The sequence below is a fragment of the Alternaria triticimaculans genome (assembly GCF_023758025.1).
Source record: "Alternaria triticimaculans strain BMP 0046 chromosome Unknown scaffold_11, whole genome shotgun sequence".
In the NCBI taxonomy this organism is placed as follows: Eukaryota; Fungi; Ascomycota; class Dothideomycetes; order Pleosporales; family Pleosporaceae; genus Alternaria; species Alternaria triticimaculans.
The window spans coordinates 745,470-772,553 of record NW_026055968.1 but is presented as its reverse complement, the minus strand read 5'-3'; the positions used below and the strand labels follow the sequence as shown (position 1 = coordinate 772,553).

General features: G+C 53.0%; 7 protein-coding genes and 1 non-coding gene across 8 annotated transcripts; 5 read left to right on the top strand and 3 right to left on the bottom strand.

The window, feature by feature from the left end:
- Positions 1–1,426: 1,426 nt before the first annotated feature.
- J4E78_007411 (uncharacterized protein) lies at positions 1,427–4,903 on the top strand (the record flags this gene model as incomplete). Its single annotated transcript, XM_049368017.1, has 6 exons — positions 1,427–1,545; positions 1,669–2,339; positions 2,526–2,937; positions 3,156–3,672; positions 3,730–4,138; positions 4,191–4,903. The coding sequence occupies 6 exons, from the start codon at positions 1,427–1,429 to the stop codon at positions 4,901–4,903; spliced, it is 2,841 nt and encodes a 946-aa protein (XP_049220338.1).
- A 500-nt stretch (positions 4,904–5,403) lies between these two features.
- Positions 5,404–5,481, top strand: J4E78_007410. Its single transcript has one exon. It is a non-coding gene; the product is annotated as a tRNA-Ser (tRNA).
- Positions 5,482–5,682: 201 nt separating this feature from the next.
- J4E78_007409 (uncharacterized protein) lies at positions 5,683–7,063 on the bottom strand (the record flags this gene model as incomplete). Its single annotated transcript, XM_049368016.1, has 3 exons — positions 5,683–6,020; positions 6,075–6,885; positions 6,935–7,063. 3 exons carry the CDS (start codon positions 7,061–7,063, stop codon positions 5,683–5,685), a joined length of 1,278 nt encoding a protein of 425 aa, XP_049220337.1.
- A 1,148-nt stretch (positions 7,064–8,211) lies between these two features.
- J4E78_007408 (uncharacterized protein) lies at positions 8,212–8,837 on the top strand (the record flags this gene model as incomplete). The annotated part of the gene is made up of 2 exons (XM_049368015.1): positions 8,212–8,237; positions 8,303–8,837. The coding sequence occupies 2 exons, from the start codon at positions 8,212–8,214 to the stop codon at positions 8,835–8,837; spliced, it is 561 nt and encodes a 186-aa protein (XP_049220336.1).
- A 637-nt stretch (positions 8,838–9,474) lies between these two features.
- On the top strand, positions 9,475–11,211 carry J4E78_007407 (uncharacterized protein; the record flags this gene model as incomplete). Its single annotated transcript, XM_049368014.1, has 2 exons — positions 9,475–9,891; positions 9,949–11,211. The coding sequence occupies 2 exons, from the start codon at positions 9,475–9,477 to the stop codon at positions 11,209–11,211; spliced, it is 1,680 nt and encodes a 559-aa protein (XP_049220335.1).
- Positions 11,212–12,192: 981 nt separating this feature from the next.
- Positions 12,193–14,294, bottom strand: J4E78_007406 (uncharacterized protein; the record flags this gene model as incomplete). The annotated part of the gene is made up of 3 exons (XM_049368013.1): positions 12,193–13,408; positions 13,513–14,130; positions 14,182–14,294. The coding sequence occupies 3 exons, from the start codon at positions 14,292–14,294 to the stop codon at positions 12,193–12,195; spliced, it is 1,947 nt and encodes a 648-aa protein (XP_049220334.1).
- A 1,583-nt stretch (positions 14,295–15,877) lies between these two features.
- Positions 15,878–16,489, bottom strand: J4E78_007405 (uncharacterized protein; the record flags this gene model as incomplete). The annotated part of the gene is made up of 1 exon (XM_049368012.1): positions 15,878–16,489. One exon carries the CDS (start codon positions 16,487–16,489, stop codon positions 15,878–15,880), a length of 612 nt encoding a protein of 203 aa, XP_049220333.1.
- A 729-nt stretch (positions 16,490–17,218) lies between these two features.
- On the top strand, positions 17,219–26,851 carry J4E78_007404 (uncharacterized protein; the record flags this gene model as incomplete). Its single annotated transcript, XM_049368011.1, has 2 exons — positions 17,219–23,976; positions 24,025–26,851. 2 exons carry the CDS (start codon positions 17,219–17,221, stop codon positions 26,849–26,851), a joined length of 9,585 nt encoding a protein of 3,194 aa, XP_049220332.1.
- Positions 26,852–27,084: the final 233 nt, after the last annotated feature.

The window sequence follows — 27,084 nt, the reverse complement described above, 5'->3', positions numbered from 1 at the left end:
GTTGTGGTACCTGAAAAGCAACGTGAGACCGATGGTTGGGTGCTTTAGGGCGTCACCTATGCGCTATTCGCGATTTGCTTGAGTTGTTAAGCATTAAGCGATGTCGACTCACCGTCAGTTCTACTCTCAGCTCGTTCCGATGTGTGTCTGATCTATGGGCGGTCGATGCTCCGTATCGGTTGGACTTCCTGGCACGCGAGGTAGGCTGAGTGACCCAGGGCATGGAGAAACCTGTGCGTGGAATACCCGTACTTTGAGTGAGTGAGTGAGACGATTTCTCCAGAAGTCATGTACAGCTTCAAAGTAAAAGAGCCCCTTCGATGCGTTTGCCGACCACTAAGCCTGGCAGATGTTCTGTTGTTATATTCTGTAGGTGCCTCCCTAACACGGCAGGCTTCGTGACGTCACGCGTCACTCTTGCCAAAGCTAGCTTCTTTCATCCGTGAGAACAACGAGAAACTCCATGCGCTTCTTGGACGTCAGGTCACAACTATTATCACGTTCTACAGCCTGGGCCCTATTCAAGACGACAGCTTCCGCGTACTGGACGGGTCAAGTCCTCCCGAACAGCCGCCAATCCTTCGGTCCCAACGTTCAAATTTTCGCCGACCTTCGCAAACCTCCGATGAACGGTGCCAGTTGACCGCTTGCTGCATGGCGTGCATATTTCGATACGTGACGGCTGCGGTTGCCGATTTCGCATCCTCCGCAAAGTCTTCCGAGCCTGGAGCGGCACCCCATTCCAACATGCAGTGCGCCCAAACGGTCTGCTATCTTCTAGATCCTCGACGACCAATGGCAAACCTGCCACAAGAGCTAGAGGATGACTTCCGCCATGTTCGTGCATCGCGCAGAACCGATGTGGGGTATGTCAGCTTCAGCTTTGCTGGGGTTCAATAGCCCGGTAATATTCGCGTCTTTGTATTGTTGGACTGTCGCAACGTCTCACATCCTCGCAAAACTGTGTAGGAGACTTTAAAACGACGTCGACTTCCATCAATTTGTACATACGTCCTGGTCAATTGTTTACCTCCAGCCTCCGCATCGAGTGTCCAACACCGCGATGTCATGCTAATGACTCAGCGGTACGAACGCGTTCTCTATCGGATGACTAGGCCGCTCAAGACTGGCTAATCTGTATCCTGCACGCGCACGGACTGCGCCCTTCAACTCGACATCCTTCAGAATACGGTTTAGCGTCTATAGAAAGTGTGCAGTGCTTTCTTTGGCATGGTCCTAAAGATGAGTCCAAGCCAGCAGTCATACTTAGCAACCATACTTCCGCAACGACATCTTGCGCCTTATTGTCAAATCCGTACGGAGGGCGTGCATTTGCCTTCTTTCCCCTCACGAGCCATTGGCACCAACCAATACGATTAACCAAAACGATTGATTGATCTTGCAAGCCGGACCACGCGCCACCATCATGGCGACGCCTAGTGCCGCCTTCGATATGGCAGACTTTGTCGATTTCGGCGAAACAGGCATGCCCAACGTGTCACAAGAAGCTTCTTACGGCGTGTCTGAGACGGCACTACCCCAGAAGTGAGTGCCCCGTGTATCCCGTCCAATCATATACCCCGTCATGATACTTGTATACTTGCAGAATAGCAAGGATAGTGGTTCATAATTGCGAAACTCTGCGTGTATGGTTCTGACACCAACTAGGTCTTTACTGGATGATAAATCTGGAGAGCTGGAGAACTCCGACAGTATCCAACCTGCAAGTGCAGAGTTCAATACGAACTTTAGTAGCTGGATTCCGACTTATCAAAAGGCTGTCCAGCCTTGCGAGTACTGTCGATCGAAATCTCTCGAATGCTTTATCTTCAACGCCGATGGCTCCAAGCGACCCGGATGTTCGCCATGCAACGCTTTGTTTCGACCATGCAGCTTCAGCAACCCTGAGCGGATGCCAGGTATGCGCCAGAGGACTGCGCTGGACACCTTAGACGTCGTGGCAGAGAACGACATTCGACATGTCGGTGGACTCACTGGTAAGAAGCAGATGCGATCGCTAGGTCACCTAGGTCCGATCGAAGATGGAAGGGAGGATGACGAAGGTCCCAAGAAGGGTGCTGCAGCTGCTCGCTTTCCACGAGCGGCTGTGAAGGTGCTCAAAGACTGGATGCTCATGCATATCGAACACCCATACCCGACCGACGAAGAAAAGGAGACCCTGAAGCAGCAGACTGGCCTATCGGTCGGCCAAATCTCCAACTGGATGGCGAACACAAGGCGAAGGCAGAAGGCTCGGCCCAAGCGAAGCGCTTCGCCAAGTCTTCGACCATCAACAGAAGCTATCAACATCCCAGCAGGCAAGACCTGGGAAAGCATGAGTACGTATTCCGAGTCTGGTTTCACAAGATCGCACAAAACTCTGGCTTCGTCCTCCACCGGAAAGTTCATCACTTTTCGTGTGGGTGACAGGCGTTCAGAGGATAGAGACAGGGACCCAGACACTAGCACAATGGCTCAAATGCCGGTGCTTCAGCAGCAGGAATGTTTCGGTTAACTCTCGACAGATCCGTTCGAACGATGGAAGCACTCTCCTCCTGAGAACGAACCTGCGCCGATGAACGCTATCGCGCACGCTGTTGAGACTTTCGACCTGCCTCAAACGGAGAGCTCGAGTAGTAGCTATCGCAAGGATATCTCTAATGATAGCACCGGAAGCTTCTCTGTGTTCAGAGCACCCTCTATCTCCTCATTGGAGACCCGCCCTACCAACGTGTCGTCTGGCTCTTTTGGATCTCACAACTCAGCTTACTCGCATGGTTCGCGTCACTCCCTGGGCTCGTTGAACAGCTTGAAGTCCAAGGAAAGGCGAAGGCGTCGTCGCATTCCCACCCGAGCGCCCAAGGCTGGTCCTGACGAAGGGCAACGGATCTTCCAGTGCACGTTCTGCACTGACACATTCAAGTCCAAATATGATTGGTGAGTTTGTTCCTGCATTCTCGCGAGGCAATGGCCACTCTGAAGCCGACAAATTCCTTCAACATCAAGTCAAGGCCTGATTGGTCGCATCGTCGTCCTTCCGCTATCCCACGTTCTCGTCGAGTGGCCTTTTTTATGTTTGGTCATTACAACTAGGATACCATGCGGATGTTAAATATGGCAAATATGGCAAATGACAACAAACTGACACTTCACAGGTCACGGCACGAGAAAAGTCTTCACTTATCACTGGAGAAGTGGTTATGTGCACCTCTTGGTGAGATTGTCGCCGACAAAGCTACCGGAAAGCCCAGATGCGTCTACTGCGATGAGCTAGATCCCAGCGAAGACCATCTAGCCACGCACAACCACTCCGCCTGTTACGAGAAGGGCCCGGAATCCCGAACATTCTACCGGAAAGACCATCTTCGACAACACTTGCGACTCATGCACGGTTGCAAGATGATCTCCAGTATGGACACATGGAAGTCTGAAGCGCAATACATCAAATCTCGTTGCGGATTTTGCGGGATGAACTTTGACAAGTGGCAAGACCGCCTCGACCATTTGGCGAAAGAGTTCCGCAACGGTGCACACATGAAGAACTGGAAGGGATGCAGGGGCTTAGACCCTCATGTCGCTATCCATGTCACGAACGCGATGCCACCTTATCTCATCGCCAACGAAAGCAAATCGCCATTCCCGTTCTCAGCATCCAACACTGCGAGCCTCAAGGTACGTACCACCGTGGCGAACATGTGGACTGCGCCCAATAGGCTGACTTCTCAACAGCAGCTTAATCTGTCCGTTGATAGTAGGGACCTTGAATACCTTTTGCCCAACGTTGATGACATCGACTACACGAACAACGTGTCTGCAGCATACCAACCTGGCACTGATCCCTCCACTATTGGACCCATCGTCTTGACGACACCCAAAGATTATTCTCCTTCCAAGTCCCCCGTTGACAACCCGAACGCAACCTGCTGGGAGATCCTCACACTGCAGTTGGGCCGCTTCGCACGAGAGCACATCGCGAAGCATGGTTCCGCAAACTTGACCGACGAAGTCTTGCAAGCAGAGTCACGTCGTATCCTCTACGATGACGATGATCCATGGAACCAGACATCTGCGGATAACCCCGAATGGTTGAATCTGTTCAAAAAAGCACATGGCATTAACTGCACAACCCCAATAAAGAGTAAGTAAATCCATTTCTGGATGCCTCAAACCTGTGGCTGACATCAAAATAGACATCAACGGAGAACACGAAATATTCGAAGACCTCGGTATCAACTACGGCTCCGCATTAGATCCAAGCTTCGACGTGAGCAACTTCGCCTGCACCTCGATGTCGCAGAACGATCCTTTGCGTGCCCTATCTTACGAATTCGCGCTATCCGGCTCGGTAGGCGCCGTTCAAGGACATGCGCGACAACTTTCCTCGGGTCGTCAAACACCCTACAGCGTACCAGGACTAACCGGATCGCCTACCTCACCAGCGTCGTACGCTCCCATCACGACTACTTCGAGCGCAGACAACTTACTAGGTTTCTGTGAGCCCATCTCAGAACTCGCGTGCACAGGAGCCGGTACTTGTCGCGGCGAGCAAGGCGAGATCGGCTTCTCGATTAAGACTGCTGGGTTACCGAAGAGGAGGTACTGGCTCGATGATTCGACTGCGCATCTGGCGCCGTTCACATCCAGTGCTAGCGAACAGCCCATGGTTGACGGTTTGACCGCGGGTGGGCCTACTGTCGACGACTTCCAATTCCCATCGTGGGATCAACTGCCAGAGGATTTCCAGAACCCAACGAGCAGCGCGGACTTTGACTCTACTATTCCTATTACGACGACTGGTGTTAGTATGGCGGCTGTGGAGGGTACTGATGCGATGCCCTGGGATGATATGGACTTTGCTATGGATTTGGATACGGATATGGATATGGGTCTTAACCAGGTATGAGGTTGATGGCCTTCAGGTTGTTATTTTGTTACCAAGTGAATTTCACACGATGAAAGTTTTCATCGTTTCTTTCAGGCTTTGGTATCTAGGCGTACCGGGGGTAAAATGTCTTAGCTTTTTGCAGTCAAAGTTGAGGTATTGCTATAGATCTAATGATCATAATTACATCGCACATCCCTTGCTATACCCCCGATATCCCTTTCCGATAATATCATTACCATTTTCGTCTCCTTACATAACCTCTCGTCATTGTTCCGCGTTCCACAACGCACCTACCCATCACACCACATACACGTAGCTGCGAATACACCGCATACTCCACCCTACAATAACTCTAAACAACCAAATGTTACGTCCCAATTATCCTCCTTCACCCTCTTGAGTTGCTCATTATATAAGTTATAAAATTGAAAATGACATCATCAATCACCAAATATCATCCTGGCGTTGTGGCGGGTAAGCTCCCCTTCTATCCATATCACATATTGCTTACTAATTCTGGGTTTCTAGAGTGGTTATCGCGTTAGACTTGAAATCTAATTCCTTAGGGAGCGTCAGTTCGAGTCTGGCCAACGTCGAGTTTCTTTTTTTGCTGGGTTGTGCGACATTGAGGTGGAAAGGCCTTGGGGCTGTGGTGAGTTCGAAGTAGAAGTTTTGGCTAGGAGATGCATGGAGACTTGGATCATAACACTGCGCTTGTGGGAAAAGGCTTCTCTTTGGTAGCGTCCATGACGATCTTTTTTATGATTTGATCTACATACCATACTTTTTGTACGTCTCTATAGTTGATCTGCGCTGACTCTTTGCACAATAATACCTGATGCCGCGCCGCCTCCGTTACAGATAACAGCAGCGCCATATTGTCCAACCTGCAGCTGATGTAGCAGCGTAACCAATATCCTGCTTCCAGAGCTACCCAATGCGTGACCTAACGCAATAGCACCACCCCTTGGGTTTACATTGTCGGTGCCGAGACCGAGGATCTTGGCGTTGGCCTTGATGACGGCGGCGAAGGCCTCGTTGAACTCCCAGATAGCGATGTCGTTCTTCGAGAGGCCGGATTGCTTGAGGAGTTTCTCCACGCAGGAGGCGGGGGCGACGGGGAAGTCGATGGGGTCTAGGTGGTGTTAGTAAGGGTGGGTGGTAAGAGGAGGAGTATGTAGGTACGTACCGACGGCGGCATCAGCGTAGGTGACGACCTTTGCTAGTACGCGGCTGTCCTTGCCGTATTTCTGTGCGATTTCTTTGCTTCCTAGGATCAGTGCTGAGGCACCGTCACTGAGAGGCGAGCTGTTCGCTGCTGTGACTGAGCCGTCTGGTCCCTTCTCGAAGGCTGGCTTCAGTGTGGAGACCTTGTCCAGCTTGAGCTTGTTGTACTGCTCGTCTTCGGAGATGATAGTCTCGCCCTTCTTTGACTTGACAGTGACTGGTACAATCTCATCCTTGAAGAGTCCGTCCTTGTATGCCTGCTGTGCGCGCTTGTATGTCTCGATCGCGTAGTCGTCCTGGTCCTGCCTTGAGACTTCGTACTTTTTGGCTGTGTTCTCCGCACAGTTGCCCATGTGGATCTGGTTGTATACATCCCATAGTCCGTCGGCGATCAGGCCGTCTTGCAGCTTCTGGTGGCCGAATGCTGGTTGTTGGCTTGCCCTGTTCAGGTAGTATGGCACTCTTGTCATGTTCTCCATGCCTCCCGCGACCTGCGCTTCCGCTTGTCCGAGCTCGATAGTCGAGGCGGCAATGTTGACTGCTTTCAGACCGGATGCGCATACTTTGTTGATGGTTGTGGCTTCGATGTTGGTGGGTAGGCCGGCGAAGATGGCAGCTTGACGCGCTGGTGCCTGTCCGACGCCTCCTGAGAGGACGTTGCCCATGTATACGGCATCAATCGAGGATATCGGAACTTTTGACTTTTCGAGGGCGGACTTGATGGCTGTGGCGCCCAGTTGGGTCGCGGATACGGTTGTGAAGTTGCCATTGAACTATGACATGTTTAGCAGCTGACATGGCTTGGGGTGATGGTCTACTAACCACTGCAGTTGGCGTTCGGCTGGCGCTTATGATGTATGCATCTCGGATTTCTTTCCTTTGCGGCGCAGAGCTGCTGAATTGTCTTTGGATGCTGGCCAGCCGTTGTTGGGGCCGCGAAGCCATTCTCATGGATGTGCGGAGGGCAGAAGACGACATGGCTGAATGACGATATCCAAAAAGTTCAAACTGTACTGAGAATGCGGAGAAAAGGACTCTAACGAGCAGAAACGTGGTTGTCACATGGCGGCAACAGTTCCGTGGCTAAGATGCGGGCGGCGGGATGTGGAGGATACGCGCTCTGACGTCTGTGCCGAGGTTCGGCAGCACACGGCACCGCCCGGCTTAGTCGCTCTCACGGGCTTTCCTCCTTCATACCCAGTGGTGAACCGACAGACCTCCAAGCTTCAATCTACGTTATGTCACGTTACTGTCGACCTTCCGCACTCTCAGTGTCGACGGAGCCGACTAGAACGGTCACGTCTTGGAAAAAGATTTACTTCGTATAACGCAAACATATTTCACCCCAGCGGTCATGTCACAAACGCGAACATGTCACGAACCTCTACACCATAGCCACGCGTGACCACGACGGCCACACAGTATGGTGTACCTTACGGATTGGCTCGTTTGAGCTCAGCTGTGATACGAGACCCATTTCTACTCTTAGGAAGCTCGCATCGTGTGTTTGTACAAGGAATTGTTGATCGAGCACAGTCACCCGCATGATGACAGTTGACAGGATTGTCGTAGGGACACCCGTCTCACGCGTTGTGATATTTCGTTACCACAACATTTATTGACGCGCAATTCTCTTTCGCTCACCGGTTAGCTCCCGTCGGTCACGCGTTCATGCTAGAGACGATTGCTTCGAAAGTGTCTTGTCGTCTTCCTACTATCCATCTCTTCTCCTATTCGCCATCGAGATCTCTTCACCGCCTGTATGTGCGGGTATCTGCACGATTGTACCTGCGTCAACATCGTGATACAACGATTGCCTCGCCATATTGGCTGCTGTGTCACGCCGGACAAGCAGGTCTATACCGTACCTTGCAGTCTCCAAGAGTCACTCTGCTATGATGGGCACGTTACTTCTCACATGATCTATGAGATCATCCAGATATCCACAGGAGATGGCCTGCCGTCACATCCGCGATCAGACACAGCCACCTTAGTCTGGGTCGCAGCATCCCACAGAAAGCAGCGCCTTCTAGTTCTGGCTGCGATACCGTACACAAATCCGGAAGGAAGCACAATTGGCTTCTTAAGACGTCCTCGCTATGTATAAGAAAGGGTCAGAGGGACGGTATGTATAGAAGCAAGCTCAAGCAATTCATTCAAGCTTCATCACAACTAAGCCACTATCGCCAGATCTTCTATCAACTTCCAACCTTATCTCGAGACTCACTCCGCCAAGATGCATTTCCCAACTCTCATCGGCTCTCTCGCTCTGATAGCCAACACCGCTTTCGCGGCCGACATCGTCATCAACAACAAGTGCCACTACTCTGTTTGGGTCTCAACCGTTCAGAAAGATGCAACTTCGCTGAAGGAGATTCAGCCCGGCGACACATCCACCGAGGCACAGAAACCTGCCGTCGACAACGTTGGGGTCAGCGTCCAGGTCATCAAGCAGGACGCCTTTTCGAAGGAGCCAATCTTGAACCTGCAGTACTCTTTGAATGGAGAAGATCTGTGGTACAGCATGAGCAACACGCCAAGCAACGACCCGAACGCTTTAGCCTTCAAAGACGAGAAGCTTCGCATCCACAACACCGACGGTCTGCCTTTTACGGAAATTGTTTGGGTCGGCAATCACAGGCCCGAGGGCACTGAACACTATCACGGCGAGGCAACTTTGACGCTTGAGCTGTGCGACGACTTTGCAAGACGCTTCAGAGCTTAAAATGCGGACGCTGGCTGGGCATGGTGGTGTCGGTAGGCGACCAATCATGGCTGCGAAGGGTACAATGAACGAGGCGGAGATATACAACGAAGTGGAGTAGGGTAATGGAAAAAATACAGCGTGTATGAATGTAGGGTGTTAGAGAAGACGTCACTCCTTTAGGATTTGATCATTGTAGGATATAATTCAAGTGGTCCGTTCCGGTCGTATCGAATGGCGCTCTTACATGTTGAAACGTCCCAACTGTCTACGAAAACTGATCATAATCTCTCAATTAATGTTGTCTGTATGCGTGACGTCAAGCATCTGAGGCGCAAAGACAGCCTTTTTGGTAGGTTTTGTTTCGGTTCATCTAAATCGGTCTTAGCGCGGTTCCTGAACGCTAGACCCTGGCAGGTGTGTGATGCTCGATTGCCGACCCTTCGCTCTTGCAAACCACATCCCGCCGTCCGCACCTCTGTCGTACTGTTTTGTCAAACGCGCAGTTGTGATCTGTCACATTCCTAGTGTCATACAGCGAGCTGACTCCAACTTCTTTTCGACGCAGCAAACCGACTCCAGCATACGCGCAGCGCTGCGACTACCCTGTTCTAGACGATCAGCGCCTCCTAGACCCTCGAGGGCATCACCTATCGCCATGGTTCGAAATGGCAGTCCGTCGCCAGCGGACAACTTTCCGCTGGGGCACTCTGCGACATCCCCTCAACCACAGCCTTCGAAGCGCGACAAACGGCGCAACATGCTTGCCGAGAAGCTGGCAGAGATGATGGCTACCTTCTCCGACAACCGGGACAGTCATTACAGAGCCCAGCTCGCCGCGCTCCAAGCCGACATCAACCTGATTATGAAAGCCGACCCGTATGCGAACCAGCCGCTCGAGGATAGCAATGAAGAGGCCGCCGAGCTCGTCTCGCAGATCATGGGGAACAACGTGCCTACCGCACCAAGCGCGGGTACCGACTACATTGCGCAATGTGGAAAACACTATTCGCGATTTGTCGACGCCGTCAACGATGCGATGGAAGAGCGCGACTACAACCTGACCATGCTCTGGGTGAGTCCTACGGCTTCCTGCTGTATTGGCACGAGACGCTAACCGCCAATTACGCAGAACAAGCATGAGAACACGAAGAACGAGATCGAAAACTCACACTACTACAAAGTCCAAATCGCCGAAGAAGAACACAAGCTGCTCGCCGCCACCATCCGCGAACGACTGGTCGCAAGCATACAACAACGAACAAACAGGCTGAAGCGGGAGAAGGAACAACTCGATCTGTCTGACAGCAATGCGATGCTCCTCCATCCCAATCAGTTCAGCATAGGGCATCCCGCAAGCCCTGGCGGACCGCAAGCGCCACGAAAGACCAGGAGGACAGGACACAAATTTGGCGACGCAGAGGAGTTGGCTGCTGCTACTGAACACAAGAGAAAGCGCAAGCTGTACGAAGACCAGGACAACGATTCGCCAGGTCCATCTGGTCGCCCCACCGAAATGGGCATCGGCTCACCCTTCCGCGAAGCCAAAGCGCGCACAGTCAACGCCCAATTCGAATCGTCCGCATACTCCCTCGAGCGCCTCTTCAGCGAGAAGGAGCTCAACATGGCCATGAACCAAGCCACCATGGCCGCGTCGCACTTCTTCGCCAAGATGAAGAACACAGAGGCCGCACCGCAGGAAGCCACAACAAACGGCAACACCAACGGCGCAAATGGCGAGCACGCATCCGAGAACGGCGACGCCATGGACCAAGACCAAGACTCCGACGACGTCCCAGGCGCAACCGACATGATGCGCCAACACTCGTCGAACCCACATGCGACCCGCGGCGCCACACGCTCAGCTCTGAACCCCACGGCGGCTATAGTGAGCGGCCAAATACCTCCGTTCATCTATAACCCGCCCTTCGTTCTAGATGCTAAGATCTTCCAGAAGATCAACGCCTCCGCACCGCCACCACCTCCCCTCGGCGCCCACGATATCGAGCAAGACCTGAAGTTGATGCTTAGAGACGCACCACCCGACGACGATATCAACGAGAAACTGCTACAAGCTGCTTGCAACCCTGTTAAAGCGCGCGACTACCAGGTCCAGCCACCGAACTTCTCGGAACCTGTTCATGAGATGACGAGTGCGCTTAGGAGTACGGCGCCGCATCTTGAGGTTGGTGCTAGCTTAGGCGGTGTTCCGATGAGTGCACAGAGTAGTATGGCGGGGTGGTCGGATGCTGGTAACAACACCCCTCTGGGTCGTTATGGAGAGAGGGACTCGTTGGCTGTTGGCGGTCATGGCGGTGGTGTTGCGATGTCACGGACTGCGAGTGGGAATGGGAGGGGACGTGGTAGGGGACGCGGGGGTGGAGGTGGGAACTGAACGTGTTCTTTGCGGCTTACACTACAGTCAGAGTAAATCAAGCCATTCTGCCTTGATGTAGGCGTCCGGCTTGCTTTCTGTGGTAGTAGGGGACGTGTTCAGTCTTTCCCTAGAGTAGGATCCCACGGTGTATCAGGTTTCGCGTTACGGTCTCGCACTATATACCCACGACAGGCGTTTGGGCTCGCGGTGCATCACGGTTGTGCATGTGTACTTATATGTCTTGTTTGATCTCCTTTGTTTATGTGTGCAAGTATAGACTTGGGTGGAGTTCTCTGTTCGTAGTACTTATGTAAAGTATATTATGATATGCTCTCTGTCTATAGTCTGTCTTTATGTTTATCACACATTCCCGCGATAAGCTATGCTGGAAGACATGCTGGGACAAGCTGGAGTGCGCGCCGTATTGAAAGCCAGTGGAACACACGTAGGTACGTTGCAGCTTCGTGGAAGTACATGTTGAAGACACCACGGTCAGAGATAAACCCAAACACAATGCAGGCTACATGGAGATGCAATCGAAAGTTAGCAAGCTCTGGACGCAAATGTAGACTCCTAGGTCACATGTATCTTTGAGGATCTGTGAATAGGCGTTCGATCTTTGCCTGAGACAAGGTGAGCCCTTAATAAGGTACGCCACCACAAACCCCAGCCACAGTCATATCATCACAGGCTTCCAGATCGATACATCAACGTCACAAAGCACAGCAAGAAGACGAAGTATTTGAAGTATTCTCTCAATTCTCTCTACACAGGATATGGAAATCCCACTATTAGAGTACATGCTATACCACCCAACTTTTCCTCCGAATCATTGATCGTTATTCATCCGATGCATTCAGTAAAAAATCCGTGAAAATGGGCTCAATGTTGGCCGTTGAAACGCCGTGAACTACCACCTTAAAGAAAGAAGAAGTCTATGCTTGAAGATGCACAAGGAGAAAGAAGACGAACAGACTGCATCAAGAAGAAGCGATCCGCTTAGTCGACCTCCTCGACAGTGGGGCCGTCGTCGCCGCCGGCACCACCAGGGGCACCGCCGCCGGGCATACCGCCACCGGGCATACCACCGGGCATGCCACCCTCACCACCGGCTCCGTAGAACTTCATCATGATGGGGTTGGCGACACCCTCAAGCTCCTTCTGCTGAGACTCGTACTCGTCCTTGGTGGCGGTCTGGTTGTCGTCGAGCCACTGGACGGTCTTGTCGATCTCGGCGGTGAGCTTCTGCTTGTCGCCAGCATCGAGCTTCTCGTCGACCTTGGAGTCGCTGAGGGTGTTGCGGAGCGAGTAGGCGTAGGACTCGAGAGCGTTCTTAGCAGAGATACGGGCAGCCTCAGCCTCGTCCTCAGCCTTGTACTTCTCGGCCTCGGCCAACATGCGCTCGATCTCCTCCTTGGACAGACGGCCCTTGTCGTTGGTGATGACAATCTTGTTGGTCTTTCCGGTACCCTTCTCGAGGGCAGAGACGTTGATGATACCGTTGGCGTCGACGTCGAAGGTGACCTCGATCTGAGGAACACCACGGGGCGCAGGTGGGATACCAGTGAGCTCGAACTTTCCGAGCAGGTTGTTGTCCTTGGTGCGAGCACGCTCACCCTCGTAAACCTGGATGAGCACACCGGGCTGGTTGTCGGAGAAAGTGGAGAAGACCTCGGACTTCTTGGTGGGGATGGTGGTGTTGCGCTTGATGAGAGCAGTCATGACACCACCAGCAGTCTCGATACCGATGGAGAGCGGCGCGACGTCGAGAAGCAAGATCTCGGAGGTGGACTTGGAAGATGTGTCACCAGACAGGATAGCGGCCTGGACGGCAGCACCGTAGGCGACAGCCTCGTCGGGGTTGATGGACTTGTTGGGCTCCTTGCCGTTGAAGAAGTCGGAGACCATCTTCTGGACCTTGGGGATACGGGTGGATCCACCGACCAAGACGATCTCGTGGACGGAAGACTTGTCGATCTTAGCATCGCGGAGGACACGCTCGACGGGCTCCATGGTGGAGCGGAAGAGGTCCTGGCAGAGCTCTTCGAAACGGGCACGGGTGATGCTGGTGTAGAAGTCGATACCCTCGTACAGGGAGTCGATTTCGATTGAGGTCTGCGCGGACGAGGACAGGGTGCGCTTGGCCCGCTCGCAAGCAGTTCGGAGACGGCGGAGGGCACGGGCGTTGGAGGTAAGGTCCTTCTTGTGCTTGCGTCTAGAGTATGAAGTTAGCATATGTTCATGGATACAAGGCAGTCTCCGTGAACAATGTGTTGTCGACGAAGACAATGTAGGCGCCAGGGTGGATTTTGTACTTACTTGAACTCGTTGGTGAAGTGGTTGACCAGACGGTTGTCGAAGTCCTCACCACCCAAGTGGGTGTCTCCGGCAGTGGACTTGACCTCGAAGATACCCTCCTCAATGGTCAAGAGGGAGACATCGAAGGTACCACCACCCAAGTCGAAGATGAGGACGTTGCGCTCACCCTCGGTCTTCTTGTCAAGACCGTAGGCGATGGCAGCGGCGGTGGGCTCGTTGATGATACGGAGGACGTTGAGGCCGGCAATGAGACCAGCATCCTTGGTGGCCTGACGTTGCGAGTCGTTGAAGTATGCGGGGACAGTGACGACAGCGTTGTTGACGGTGCCACCGAGGTAGGACTCAGCGGTTTCCCTCATCTTCACCAGGACCATGGATGAGATCTCCTCGGGTGTGAAAGTCTTCTCCTCGCCCTTGAACTCGACCTGGATGACTGGCTTGCCGCCCTTGTCGATGACCTTGAAGGGGAAGTGCTTCATGTCGGCCTGGACCTCAGCGTCGGCGAACTTGCGGCCGATGAGGCGCTTGGCGTCGAAGACGGTGTTGATAGGGTTCATGGCGACTTGGTTCTTCGCGGAGTCACCAATGAGACGCTCGGTGTCGGTGAAGGCAACGAACCTTGGACATGTTAGTAGTGGTCGTGACTGTAGGCAAGAAGTGGTGACTTACGAAGGTGTTGTCCGGTTACCCTGGTCGTTGGCGATAATCTCAATGCGGTCATCTCGGAAGATACCTACGCAAGAGTAGGTAGTACCAAGATCGATACCAATCGCGGGTGCCATGATGTCGATATGTGTGTGTAGTGGGGTATCAAAAGGGAAGAAAAAGTAGTGGTATGCTCACAAGTCGGCGACTTATAAAGGTGAGGCTTTCGCGGTGTAGTGTGGTTTGTGTTGTGTAGTGGAAAGAGAAACAGTCCCAAGGCGCGGGCAGACGAAGTTTTTGTATCGCCTGGCAGCGTGGTGTTTCTACAGAATTCCAGCGCCTTCGACGCGCCAAGCAACCAACCAGAACCTTCCCGCAAGCTCGCGCAAGCTCTGCGACCCACTAGAAACAGCTGCCTGGCACGCTTTCCGGGGGCAAATGCCTAATTCTTGTCATCCTGGCTCCACTCGCGGCTGATTGCACGGCCGCGGTATTGCGCCCAACGCCTTCTGCTCGCGGACTGTGAATCTTCGTGCATCTTCTGTCGCCGCCGCAAAGGGCGCTGGCCGCCGCCTTGCTATGACGGAGGCCTCACCCCACCAAAGCCTCAAACGGGTGACATAAGCGAGTTGCCCCGCCATGAGCGGGCCCATATGTCATTCCGCCCATGGCAACGACGGGTAGCTTCAAGTAGCTTCCAGATGTCCAGGATTTTTTCAACCGCCGCGATCGAGTGAAGTCACTGCAGCGGGGTTTGCCTACCAATACGGCCAGCGTCCTGTTTGATCGCACACAACACGTACCAACAGGCTTGTTGTTCTGGCTTGTACCTTGCCACGCATGTGCTTTGTTCGCGGCCTAGACAAAGGAAGCTTCAAGGTACTCGCGGCATTCACGTGTTGCCAGGGTACTAGAGACGCGCAATCTCCTCATACAAGGAGTCGCTGACCGGGTCTGCAGCCTACGTCAAGATGAAAGTGTGCAACTTAGATGACACGAGGTCAATGTGGCTTCCAGAGTGTTGAGATTTCCCCTTGAACGAGATGCGCCTTCGACATATGGAGCAGGTTGTGGCTCCTGACAGTTCAAAACATACCATGAATGTATACACCGTGTCTCATTGAGAATTTCGTTCTGAGAAACACAAGAATCACTTCAGATGGTGGTTGATTAGTGATTCAATGCAGTCAAGCATCTTCCTGGGTACGCTACCCTGGTGCTGCTACTTCATCCATGCTGTCTACGGCATTCTGATCTCAGTAATATCGTGTCTGTTGACGCGCAGACTGCGCAATAGTGACGCTTCTCAGCCCATGATACAAGCTTAACGTGCTAGAGTTTGCGGATGCTGGGGAATATTACTGATGCGTCGGAGTGCTCCATTTTCTTTGGTTGAAAGACCCCGATGGGCGCGTTGGTAGTAATAACAGCACTACTAATCATTCGCTCGCTGTGCCTTACAAGCTGGGAAAAGTGATTTCCTTGCAGAATACATAGTGTTGCTCCATATCATCTGCTACGGGATCTGGGGCCCAGGAGGTATTCAATGAAACCGCGCAGATTGATCACGGAGTCAAACTACACGCCTGCCATATACGACGCGCCTGACCAGCGACAATCTGTGGGTATACGCTCAATGTCATCGCCAGAGTTTACTCTTATACACCATGCTTGTGTACAGTCCAAATCATACAGCCTCATATATCGTACATCCGTCTTCTTACTGTTCCAAATCCTCCGCCGCCCTACTAAACGCGTTCTTGACCTCCTCCCCAGGGCCCCTCTTCCTCCAGATATTCTCACTATTCGGCCCACTCTTCAGCTTCTCCTCCTTCTCGAGATACCGATCCTGAATCATCCTCTCCTTAACATCCTGTCCGCTATAGCTGTTCTTGGTGCGCATGCAGAACCAGAAGTCGTTCCAGTGATCGGAACAGCTGCGCAGCTGGCCGTAGCGGTATAGATCGTTGAAGTGGCCGCCTAGTGAGGAGCAGTAGAAAGCGCTGTCGAAAGCGGCGCGGCAGGACATTGAGCGAGGGAGGGTAGGGTCGTACTCTTCGGGAGTTTCGGCATTATTGGAGGGGGTCTGAGTATTTGAGGGCGAGGATGAAGGCGTGTTTGTGGAGAAGGATGGCGGTGCGAGATGTGGGTGGGCGGCGTAGAAGTCGGGGTCGTGGGGTGCGGAGTCGGGTTGTTGCTGTGGAGGTGTGTCTATTGTTGATGTAGGCGCATCGCTGGGCTTTTGTACAGGCGATGCTGTGGTGGATATGGTTTGTGGTTGTTGTTTCGCAGAGGCATCTGCGCCTGAGCTTGAGAAAGGCCACCAGGTCATTGTGAGGTATGCGCGTGTCTATAGGAACCGGCGTGGTAGGTATGCGAGAGACGCGCTATTCGGAAGACTCGCGATACGAGCTGTAGCAGTCGATGGTGCGGATTGTCGCGCGTCAAAACTCTGGCAAACGTCTAATCAATATGCTGCGACGAGCGGTAATGCAATTGGTCGAGGCTAGTATGTTGTAGCTCGAATGTTCAGACGTCTAGGCTCTGGGTGCAATCCGCGGGGCTTGAGACTTGGGCAGAAATTCAAGAAATCCCCAAGGGCAATTGGCACTTCCGGCGAATCAGACATGAGACGGCCCGCACACGTGAGCGGGAAGCCTATACGCTACGTCATGCATCGCACTTGCAGCTGCCTTGGAGATCCCTCAAACTCCACCTTTACGCGTCTTGTGCGTCGTCTAATTCCTCGGTTGTGCCTACACGACGTGTCGCCTTTGCGTGTGTATTCTATTCTCGACACTCCCTACGGCCTGTTAGCGATCGACGTCTCGGTAATACTCCACGCAGCACAACACCCAACCTGTGCCGTATCCGCCCCACCTTGTGTTTACCACCTACAACCGCCCCGAACGTGGCATCCACGCATTGACGGCCGTTCCCTATGACTCCACGCAGCCCTACGACATAACGATACCCCTCCGCCTCCGACACACCCTATACCCCGCCTACCTACCTACCTACCCCCTTCGCCCGGCCTGGGTAACGGCCCCCCACCGCCACTATGCTTGAGGGACTCGTGTCAACTCTGCTGAATCGGTTCTTGGGCATGTATGTCCAGAACTTCGATCCAAAACAGTTGAACGTCGGCATATGGTCTGGCGATGTCAAGCTGCGGGACCTCGAGCTCCGTCGCGAAGCCCTAGACCAGCTACGCCTACCGCTGAACGTCGTCGAAGGACACCTCGGCTCACTCACACTATCCATACCCTGGTCAAATCTAAGAGGGAAGCCGCTGAAGGTCAATATCGAAGATGTTTTCCTACTGGCAGCGCCCAAGGAGGATGCAGACTACGACGCTGAAGAGGAGGACAAGCGTGCGCACGCCGTCAAGATGGAGAAGCTCGACAGCGCAGAGCTGCTGAAAGAGCGGAACACCGAGGGCATGAGCGCGGAAGAGCAGCAGAAGAATCAGAGTTTCACTGCGAGCTTGATCACTGCCATCGTCGACAACGTCCAGATCACAGTCAAGAACATCCACATCCGATACGAAGACTCCATCGCCGACCCCGGACACCCATTCGCCCTTGGTGTCACCCTCGCAGACTTCAGTGCTATCAGCACCGACGAGAACTGGAAGCCGACGTTCATCCAGGGCACATCCACCTCGACACACAAGCTAGCCACACTTGGCTCGTTAGCAGTATACTGGGATACAGATGCGAAGCTCATTGGAACTGGAAAGGGCAGCCAGAGCAGCGATGAGCAGCAAATCGACCGAGCCGACTTCATTGAGCGTGCAAAGGGCATGATTGCACGAGGCGACAACCCAGACTTGGGTGATCATCAGTTCATTCTCAAGCCCATCAGCGGTCGCGCTGGAATAGAGATGGACAAGACCGGTAAAATGGACGTCGCAAAGATGAAGGCCCGACTCCTCTTCGACGAGCTTGGTTTCATCATCGATGAGGACCAATATCGCGACGCGCTCATGCTGGTCGACCTATTCCACTACTTCATCCGCCATCAAGAGTACAAGAGGCTGCAGCCAAAGTCATCACCTAAGGAGGATCCTGCTGGGTGGCTTCGCTTTGCCGGCCAGGCTGTGCTCGACAAGATTCACGAAAGGAACCGGCAATGGAGCTGGGATTACTTCAAAGAACGCCGCGACGACCGCATACGGTACATTGAACTCTTCAAGAAGAAGAAGCGCGAGGAGAAGCTCGATGCTACGGAAGCTGAAGATCTCGATAAGCTCGAGCGAAAGCTTACGTACGAGGACCTCCGCTTCTGGCGCTCGCTGGCCCGCAACCAGCTGCGCAAGGAAAATGTCGGTGTCAAGAAGCCGCCGCCCAAGCAAACCTGGACTTCTTGGGTGTGGGGAAGTAAACAAGAAGAGTCCCACGAGGACGAGAACACTCAGATGAGCGAACAGCAAAGAAAAGAGCTTTACGACGCTATCGATTGGGACGAGAAGAAGGCCATCACCGAGTCGGTGGACATGCCTCGCGAATACGTCAAGTTGGAGGTCAATATGAGCCTGCGCACAGGCAGCTTCACACTCAAGCGCGATCCCCATGGCAAATCGAACGAGATACTCCGGCTACTCTTCGACTCGTTCAGCACCCAATTCCTGCAACGTACAGATTCCATGTTCGTCAAGGTCGCGCTTGAAGGCATGCGTCTATACGACGGTACCACAGAAGGCAGTCTTTTCCCCCAAATCATCACAGTCAAGGATGCACCGCCTGTGCCGGACGACAAGCGCATCGAAGAGCTCAATGATGATGAATCACCCAAGGACGATGATGACGACGAGGAAGGTGATGAGAAAGAAGACCCGTTCTTCTTCCTCACGTTTGAGAACAATCCACTCGACGGAGCGGCCGATACGAACTTAACCATGAAGTTGAAGGGAATGGAGTTCGTCTACAACCCCAGATTCGTGGTTGAGGTGGCCAAATTCTTCAAGCCTCCAGAGCGGCACATGGAGTCTATCGGCGCACTCATGGAGACTGCCGGAGCAACTGTTGAGGGCATCCGGCAACAGACACGCGCAGGTCTGGAGTTCGCCCTTACCGAACACAAGACCATCAACGCGCAACTCGACCTGCAGGCCCCACTCATCATTGTGCCAGACTCTGTCACGAAGAAGTCGAGTAACTGTCTCATTGTCGATGCCGGTCATGTGAGCGTAACGAGCGAGCTTGTCGACAAGGATACCCTTCGCGACATACAGTCGAAGCAAAAGCAGCAGTACACCGACGAGGATTTCCGAAAGCTGGAGAAACTCATGTACGACAAGTTCAACCTAGCGCTCCACTCGACACAAGTGCTCATTGGACCATCCATCGAGGAAACTCGCGCGCAGCTCGAACAAGACTCCAGCTTGAAGAACTACCATATCGTTGACCGGATCAACATGGACTTCAAGATTGAGATATGCATCGTCCCTAAGGCGTCAGATCTGACCAAGTTCCGTGTGTCTGGAAACCTGCCGGTGCTCCACGCATCGGTATCGGACTCCAAGTACAAGAACCTAATGAAGCTGATCGATGTCGCCATACCCAAATTTGATAATGACGGACCCAAAAAGCCCGTCATTGAGGGTGCGAAGGGTCCGTCCAACCTCAAGCCCACAAGCGACGCCAAGGCTGATTCAGACCCTCTCGGACGGACGCGCTCAAAATCATTCGCATTTGCTGCACAAGAACATGAGCTCGTGATGGAGGAAGAAGGTCACAACGATACAGACGAGAAGTTTGCAGATGCCACGGAGAAGCGAGATGAGAAGAAAGAGGCACACCTGCATCAGCGCAACTTCGAATTCAAGTTCACTGTCGACAAGCTCAAGGGTTCGCTGTACAGAGCAGACCCAGAGGGGAGGAAATCTGACCAACTGCTGGTTGAGCTTATTGCAGAAAGCTTCGATCTTGATTTCTATCAAGAGGCTTTCGAGATGGCCGCGGATGTTCGTCTCAAGAGCTTGGCAGTGGAGGACCACGTCGAAGAGTCTACCATTCCAGAGTTCAAGAACATCATCTCGTCCGAAGATGTCTCTGCAGACGAACAAAAGGATCTATTCACGCTCAAGTTCGTCAAAGTCAACAAGGAGTCTCCGGAGTTCCAAACCAAGTACGAGGGCATCGCAACCAACTTGGACGTGGCTGTCTCAACGATCAACCTGATAGTAACCAGGCGGACGTTGCTCACGCTACTGGATTTCGTCCTCGATACATTCACCAATCCAGGCCAGCCGCAAAACCAGCAAGCCCAGATAACGGATAAAGAGACAGAACAAGCCGTTGCTGTCCAAACTCAAGCAGAGCCCGACAAGATACGCATCCGAGCAGAGATGAAGCGCATTGCTGTTGTTTTGAACAACGACGGAATACGGCTAGCTACGCTGAGTTTGAACTCCGGACATGTTGGCATCTTCCTGAGCGGCAAGACGATGCGCATCGGTGGACGCCTTGGAAATCTGTCACTCATTGATGACATCAACCAAGGTGTCTCTGAAGAGTCGTCTCTCCGCCAACTTGTGACTATTGAGGGCAAGAATCTGGCCGACTTCAGTTACGAGACCTTCGATGCGGACGCGGAGAGCTACCCTGGATACGACATGGCGGTCACGCTCAAGACGGGCTCTATCAAGATCAACTTCCTCACAGAGCCATTCCGCAAGATCATGGAGTTTGCTGTCAAGTTCGGTAAGATGCAAGCCATCTTCAACGCGGCTCGTCAGGCCGCGGCGAACCAGGCGACACAGATCCAGCAGCGAGCGACCAAGTTTCACTTCGATATCACCATCAGTACGCCTATCGTTGTATTCCCACGTATGGTGGTATCCGACAAACCAGATCGCGATACTCTTACTGCGAACCTAGGAGAGATCTACGCCAAGAACAGCTTTGTTCCTCTTGATGATTCCAAGGGTGCCGAGACCGCGAATAAGCTTTCGGCTGGTATCAGGAACATCAAGCTCACATCGAAGCTGCATTACGATGAGGACCGCTCAGAGGAACTGCAGCTGATTGACAAGGTCGATCTCGATTTCAACATCACAATGGTTGAGCACAAGGCTGGACAGAAACGGCCAGACCTTGAGATCGACGGTTCGATGTCGGACATCAACTTAATGCTCACACCAGAGCAAATGAAGTTCGCACTAGAACTGTCTCGCTCCATACCCGCAGCGTTTGCCACCGAGTCTGACGCTATAGATCAGGATGTGCAAGCCGAACTACCTCGCGAGACGACGGAGCCTGCGCGACGACTCACGGACAAGGACAACACAGAAGAAGAGTCCTCCAAGAACGCTGTGTCGTCGCAAGGACCTGAGCTGCAATCTGACGGCGACAAGTGGACGAAGCTGGACTTTGTCTTCAAGGTCGGCACTATCGGATTGGAGCTTGTCAAATCTGAGGATGCCCAGCCTGTAGGCGATGTTGAGGCCGCTAGTCTCTCGAAGTTCTCCCTCAACGACACGAACGTTAAGGTCCGCATGATCAGCGATGGAGCGATGGAGGCTGAACTAGTTGTGCAATCTTTCACGATCCGAGACAGCCGCACGCAGGGAACGAACAAGTTCCGCAAGATCATGTCGCTCATCAACAACGATGTCAAGCAGCAATTCATGGCCAGTGTTTCCATTTCGGGCGGGAAAGAGAAGAGCATGATTGCGCTTCTTACCATTGATAGTCCAAGAATTATTCTGGCTCTTGATTATCTCTTTGCTCTGCAAGCCTTTGCAAACGCAGGTCTCGCTACCGACGAGCCTTTGGCTATCGAAGAGGCAGCTGAGCAAGAGGAGACTGATAGCGATGACGACATCATGTCACCAGACGGCTCTCGAACATTAGAACTTCCAGAGCCTGCGAAAGAGCCTACCGATGGTGGTATGAACATGTCGTTCCGTGTCAACTTGGTAGATGCCCAGGTTGTGCTCATTGCCAACCCAGCCATGGCCAGCTCAGAGGCCATCGTCCTTGGTACAAAGCAAGTGCTTATATCCAAGCAACAAGCAATGACGCTGCAGGTCGACAAGGTTGGCATGTTCCTATGCCGCATGGATCGCTTCGAGACCAACCGAATGCGCATCCTTGACGACTTCAGCATCCAGACAGCGCTCGACATCAGGAACCAAGGCGCAAAGTCTTCGATGATGAGCATTACCGTCGACATTGAGCCTCTTGTACTCCGCTTGTCACTCCGTGATATCCTGCTAGCTATGCAGATTGTCAACAGAGCATCAGCAATGGCTGCCCCAGCTGAGAAGAGTATGCCCTCTGCAGAAGCCAAGCAAATCAAGACAGGCACACCTTCCAAGAAGGGGACTTCTCATGCAGGCAAAGCCGTGTCCAACAAGCCTCGTACCAAGTCTCTCGCGACCACCAGACGATCTAGTCAACAGGTCGGGAAGCAGCAGGCAATCCCTTCTTCCGCTGTACTCAAGCGGGAAGAACTTCACATCAGCGTTGAAGGCATACGCGTTGTCCTTATCGGTGATGTACATGAGATGCCCATGCTCGACTGGCGCGTGAAGAAGTTTGGTGTCGACGTGAGAGACTGGTCGGGAGCGATGGTTGCCGACACCTCGCTTGACACCCTCGTCAATGTGTACAACTTCTCCAAGTCTGCGTGGGAGCCGCTCATCGAGCCTTGGGCCGTTGGCTTCCACATGTCCAAGGATCAGAATCCCGACAAGCTAGCCGTCGATATCTACTCGCGCAAAGCTATGGAGCTCACAGTGACAGCCGCGACGATTGCACTGGGATCCAAATCGTTCGACTTCCTCACCAGCGAAGATGACATCTTGTCCAAGCCTCGGGGTAGCGACGCTCCGTATCGTGTACGTAACTACACAGGTTTCAGCCTCGATGTCTGGGCTGAGGGCAAGGAGCAAGAAGGCTTTGCAGCTAAGCTTGAAGATGGGGAAGAGCAGCCTTGGCGATTCGAAGACCCCATGTCGACAAGAGAGTCGCTCTCCACGGATGGCGCAACCGGCATGCTTGGTATCAAGCTTCAGGGCAGTGGTTTCGATACTCTTACACGGGTACCTGTTCACCGAGAGGGCGAGTTCCTGTACAACCTCAAACCGAAGCAAGACCGCATCCAGCATCGTCTATTGATCGAGGTGAAGCTCGGCGCCGACAACATCAAGAACATCACCATTCGTTCCCCAATGTTGGTAGAGAACAACACTCAGATTCCGATCGAGCTTGGTATGTACAGCCCAGAAGATGGCCATCTCCTCAAGATCGATAAAATCGCTCCTGGAGATGCCAGACCAGCACCAGTCGGCGCCTGCTTCATGCACTCTATCGTCATCCGTCCCGATCAAGGCTTCGGCTATGCTTGGTCTAACGAGCGCTTGTTCTGGAAGGACTTGCTCAAGCGACCCACGAGGACAATCACTTGCCGTGGCGAGCAAGACGACCAATCGCCGCCGTTCTACTTCCAACTCCATGCGGCCTACGACAAGAAGGACCCTCTCACGGGCGTCTACCCGTACATGCGACTACGCCTCCAGGCACCCGTCGAGGTGCACAACCTTCTTCCATACGACTTCAAGTATAGGATCTACGACAGCAACACGAAGAAGGACTGGACGAACTTCCTTAGAAAGGGTGGTATCAGCCCGGTTCATGTAGTGGAACTGTCGCATCTTCTCCTCATCAGTGTTGAGATGCAGGATGGACCTTTCAAGCCCAGCAAATTTGGCATCATCAACTCGACCGATCGCGAGAGTTTTAGGAGAGAGAAGGTGTTGGAGGTCAAGGATAACAACGATACTACTCTACACCTCAACATGCATTTCTTGTAAGTACATTACATTGAGATCTAATTACAAGTACTGACTGTTCTCAGCAACTTCCCCGACGGTGGCGGTGCTTTCAAGGTTGCGATTTACAGCCCTTACATCGTCCTCAACCGTACCGGTCTTCAGCTTGATGTTCGAGCTCAGCAGCTCATGGGCCAAGCCAGAGCTGCTGCTGGACAGGGTGTCGTAACAGACAACCAGAACGATGCTGGCAAGGCCTTGCCCTTCATGTTCTCTTACCCGACAGAGAACAAAAAGAACCGTGCCCTCATCAGGGTTGGCGAGTCAAACTGGAGCAAGCCTCAGAGTTTCGATGCGATCGGTAGCACATACACGGTAGCCTTGCCATCAAAAGCGGCACGCTCTGACATGCACTTGGGTGTCTCTGTCTCAGAGGGCGAAGGCAAGTACAACTTGACCAAGACCGTTTCCATCGCACCGCGCTTCATCGTCAACAACAAGATGAAGGAGGAACTACTCATCCGAGAGCCTGGTCAGTCTGATTGGATGACGGTGAAGGACGGCGAGCTGTTCCCTCTCCGCTGGCTGCGACAAGGTGGAGCACCACAATTGTCCCTTTGCTACCCCGGTGTTAACAACCAGTGGTCTTCTCCCTTCAACATCTCCAACGTCGGCAACGTCCACGTCAAGCTTTCAAAGGCTGGACAGCGCCAGAAGCTTGTTCGTGTCGATATTTTGATGGAGGCAGCGACGATCTTCTGCCATGTCAGCGTTGAGAACAAGCATTGGCCGTTCTCATTCAAGAATATGAGTGACCAAGAGTTCCTGTACTGGCAAGCTAATCCCAACCTGGATGAGGACGAGGACGACCGCGGTTCTGGTTTCCGACCGATCAGGTACCGCCTGCCTCCTAGGAGCATCATGCCATATGCGTGGGATTTCCCGGCTGCGAAAAACAAGGAGATTGTCATCAGCGCAAATGGCCGCGAGCGACATGTCAAGCTTGCCGAGATTGGGCCGCTCATTCCATTCAAGATACCGCCTGGCCAAGAACGTGGCGGCATGAAGGTCATCGATCTGAACGTCGTTGCAAAGGGTCCCACGCAGACTCTCGAAGTGTCGAACTACAAGCCATCTAAGAGTATGTACAAGCAGAAGTCTGCTGGCTCATCCTCGACGGCGACCGGCTTCGAGGTGAAGGATATGGACACAGACGTCACTTTCAAGGCGCAGATACGCCTTGCTGGTATCGGCATATCGCTCGTCAACCGCCACCTGAAGGAGCTGGTGTATGTTACACTACGCGACATCGAGATGAAATACTCCGACTCGCCCCTCTACCAGATGGTCAACATGCAAGTCAAGTGGATTCAGGTCGACAATCAACTCTACGGTGGCATCTTCCCCATCATATTCTACCCCAGTGTTGTTCCGAAGACGGGCAAGGAGATGGAGGCGCATCCCATCTTCCAAACGACCATCACCAAGGTCAAGGACGATTCGTACGGTGTGCTCTACATTAAATACTTCACATTCCTGCTCCAGCAGATGACGATCGAAATCGACGAGGACTTCATCTTCGCCATGATCGACTTCGCGAATATCCCTGGTGCTTCTTGGTCCGAAGAGAAGCAGGGCAAGCTATGGGATGACAATCTCAGCATACCCGAGCCAAAGCAGGAACAATCTGGCCAGGACGTCTACTTTGAGCTTCTCCATCTGCAGCCTATGCAGATCGATTTGTCGTTCGTCCGAACAGAGCGCATCAACGCTGAGGATACCATGAGCACTTCCAACCCATTCATGTTCGCCGTCAATGTTCTCACCATGTCAATTGGCAACGTCAACGATGCACCAGTACGATACAACTCGTTGATGCTGGAGAACGCTCGCATTTCGACAACTGCGTTGATCAACAACATCAAGAACCATTACGTACAGGAGTCGCTGCGACAAGTGCACGTCATCATCGGGTCCGCCGACTTCCTCGGTAACCCAGTTGGTCTGTTCAACAACATCAGCTCTGGTGTTGCAGACATCTTCTACGAGCCATACCAGGGTCTCGTCAAATCGGATCGACCCGAAGATCTTGGAATCGGTATCGCCAAGGGTGCATCAAGTTTCGTCAAGAAGTCCGTGTTCGGATTCTCGGACAGTATGGCCAAGTTCACTGGCAGTATGTCAAAGGGTCTCTCTGCGGCCACCTTGGACAAAGAGTTCCAGGACCAGCGTCGCATGTCGCGGTCCCGCAACAGGCCCAAGCACGCGCTCTACGGTATCACATCTGGTGGCAATGCCTTCGCCAGCAGTCTCGCCAGTGGTCTTGGTGGCCTCGCCCGTCATCCCATCCAAGGAGCTGAGAAGGAAGGTGCTCTTGGTTTCGTAAAGGGAGTCGGCAAAGGACTGTTGGGTGTACCTACCAAGGCCGCCATCGGAGCCTTTGATCTTGCCTCCAACATGGCAGAAGGTGTGCGCAACACAACCACCGTCTTCGACCAGGAAGGTCTCGACCGCGTGCGCCTCACGCGATTCATCGGCACAGACGGCATCGTGCGCCCCTACTCTCAACGCGAAGCGCTCGGTCAGTTCTGGCTGAAGACACTTGATAATGGCAAGTACTTCAACGAAGACTACATTGCGCATCTTGAGTTGCAGAACAAGGAGATGCTCGTTATGCTCACGTACAACGGCCTCATGATGGTGCGCACAAAGAAGCTGCAGACTGAATGGGATGTACCGCTCAAGGACGTTCAGACCATCAGCAAGGAGAGGACGGGACTGGGTATCACGCTCAAGGGAGGCACGAATGGGCCTTTCATCCCGGTTAGTGATGAGGAGAGTAGGAATTGGTTCTACCGACAGGTTGCTGTGGGTGTTAATGCTTATAATGACCGGTGGAACGCGAAGGGTTGATTGAGATGGGGAATCAGGGAGTAGAAGCGGAGGTATAATGAGGCTTATGAGTACATGGCATAGCGTGGTTTTGGAATGCGTTTTGGTTTCGATTGGACCCCTATAATGTATACTCTTTCTATCAATCAGACAATTGTCTCTTGGAAATTGAGCAGCATGATTGTGCGTCATCTTATCGACTTGACAGTATGGCCGGACTAAAGCGAGACTGGGCCGAATTATGATCGAACCGA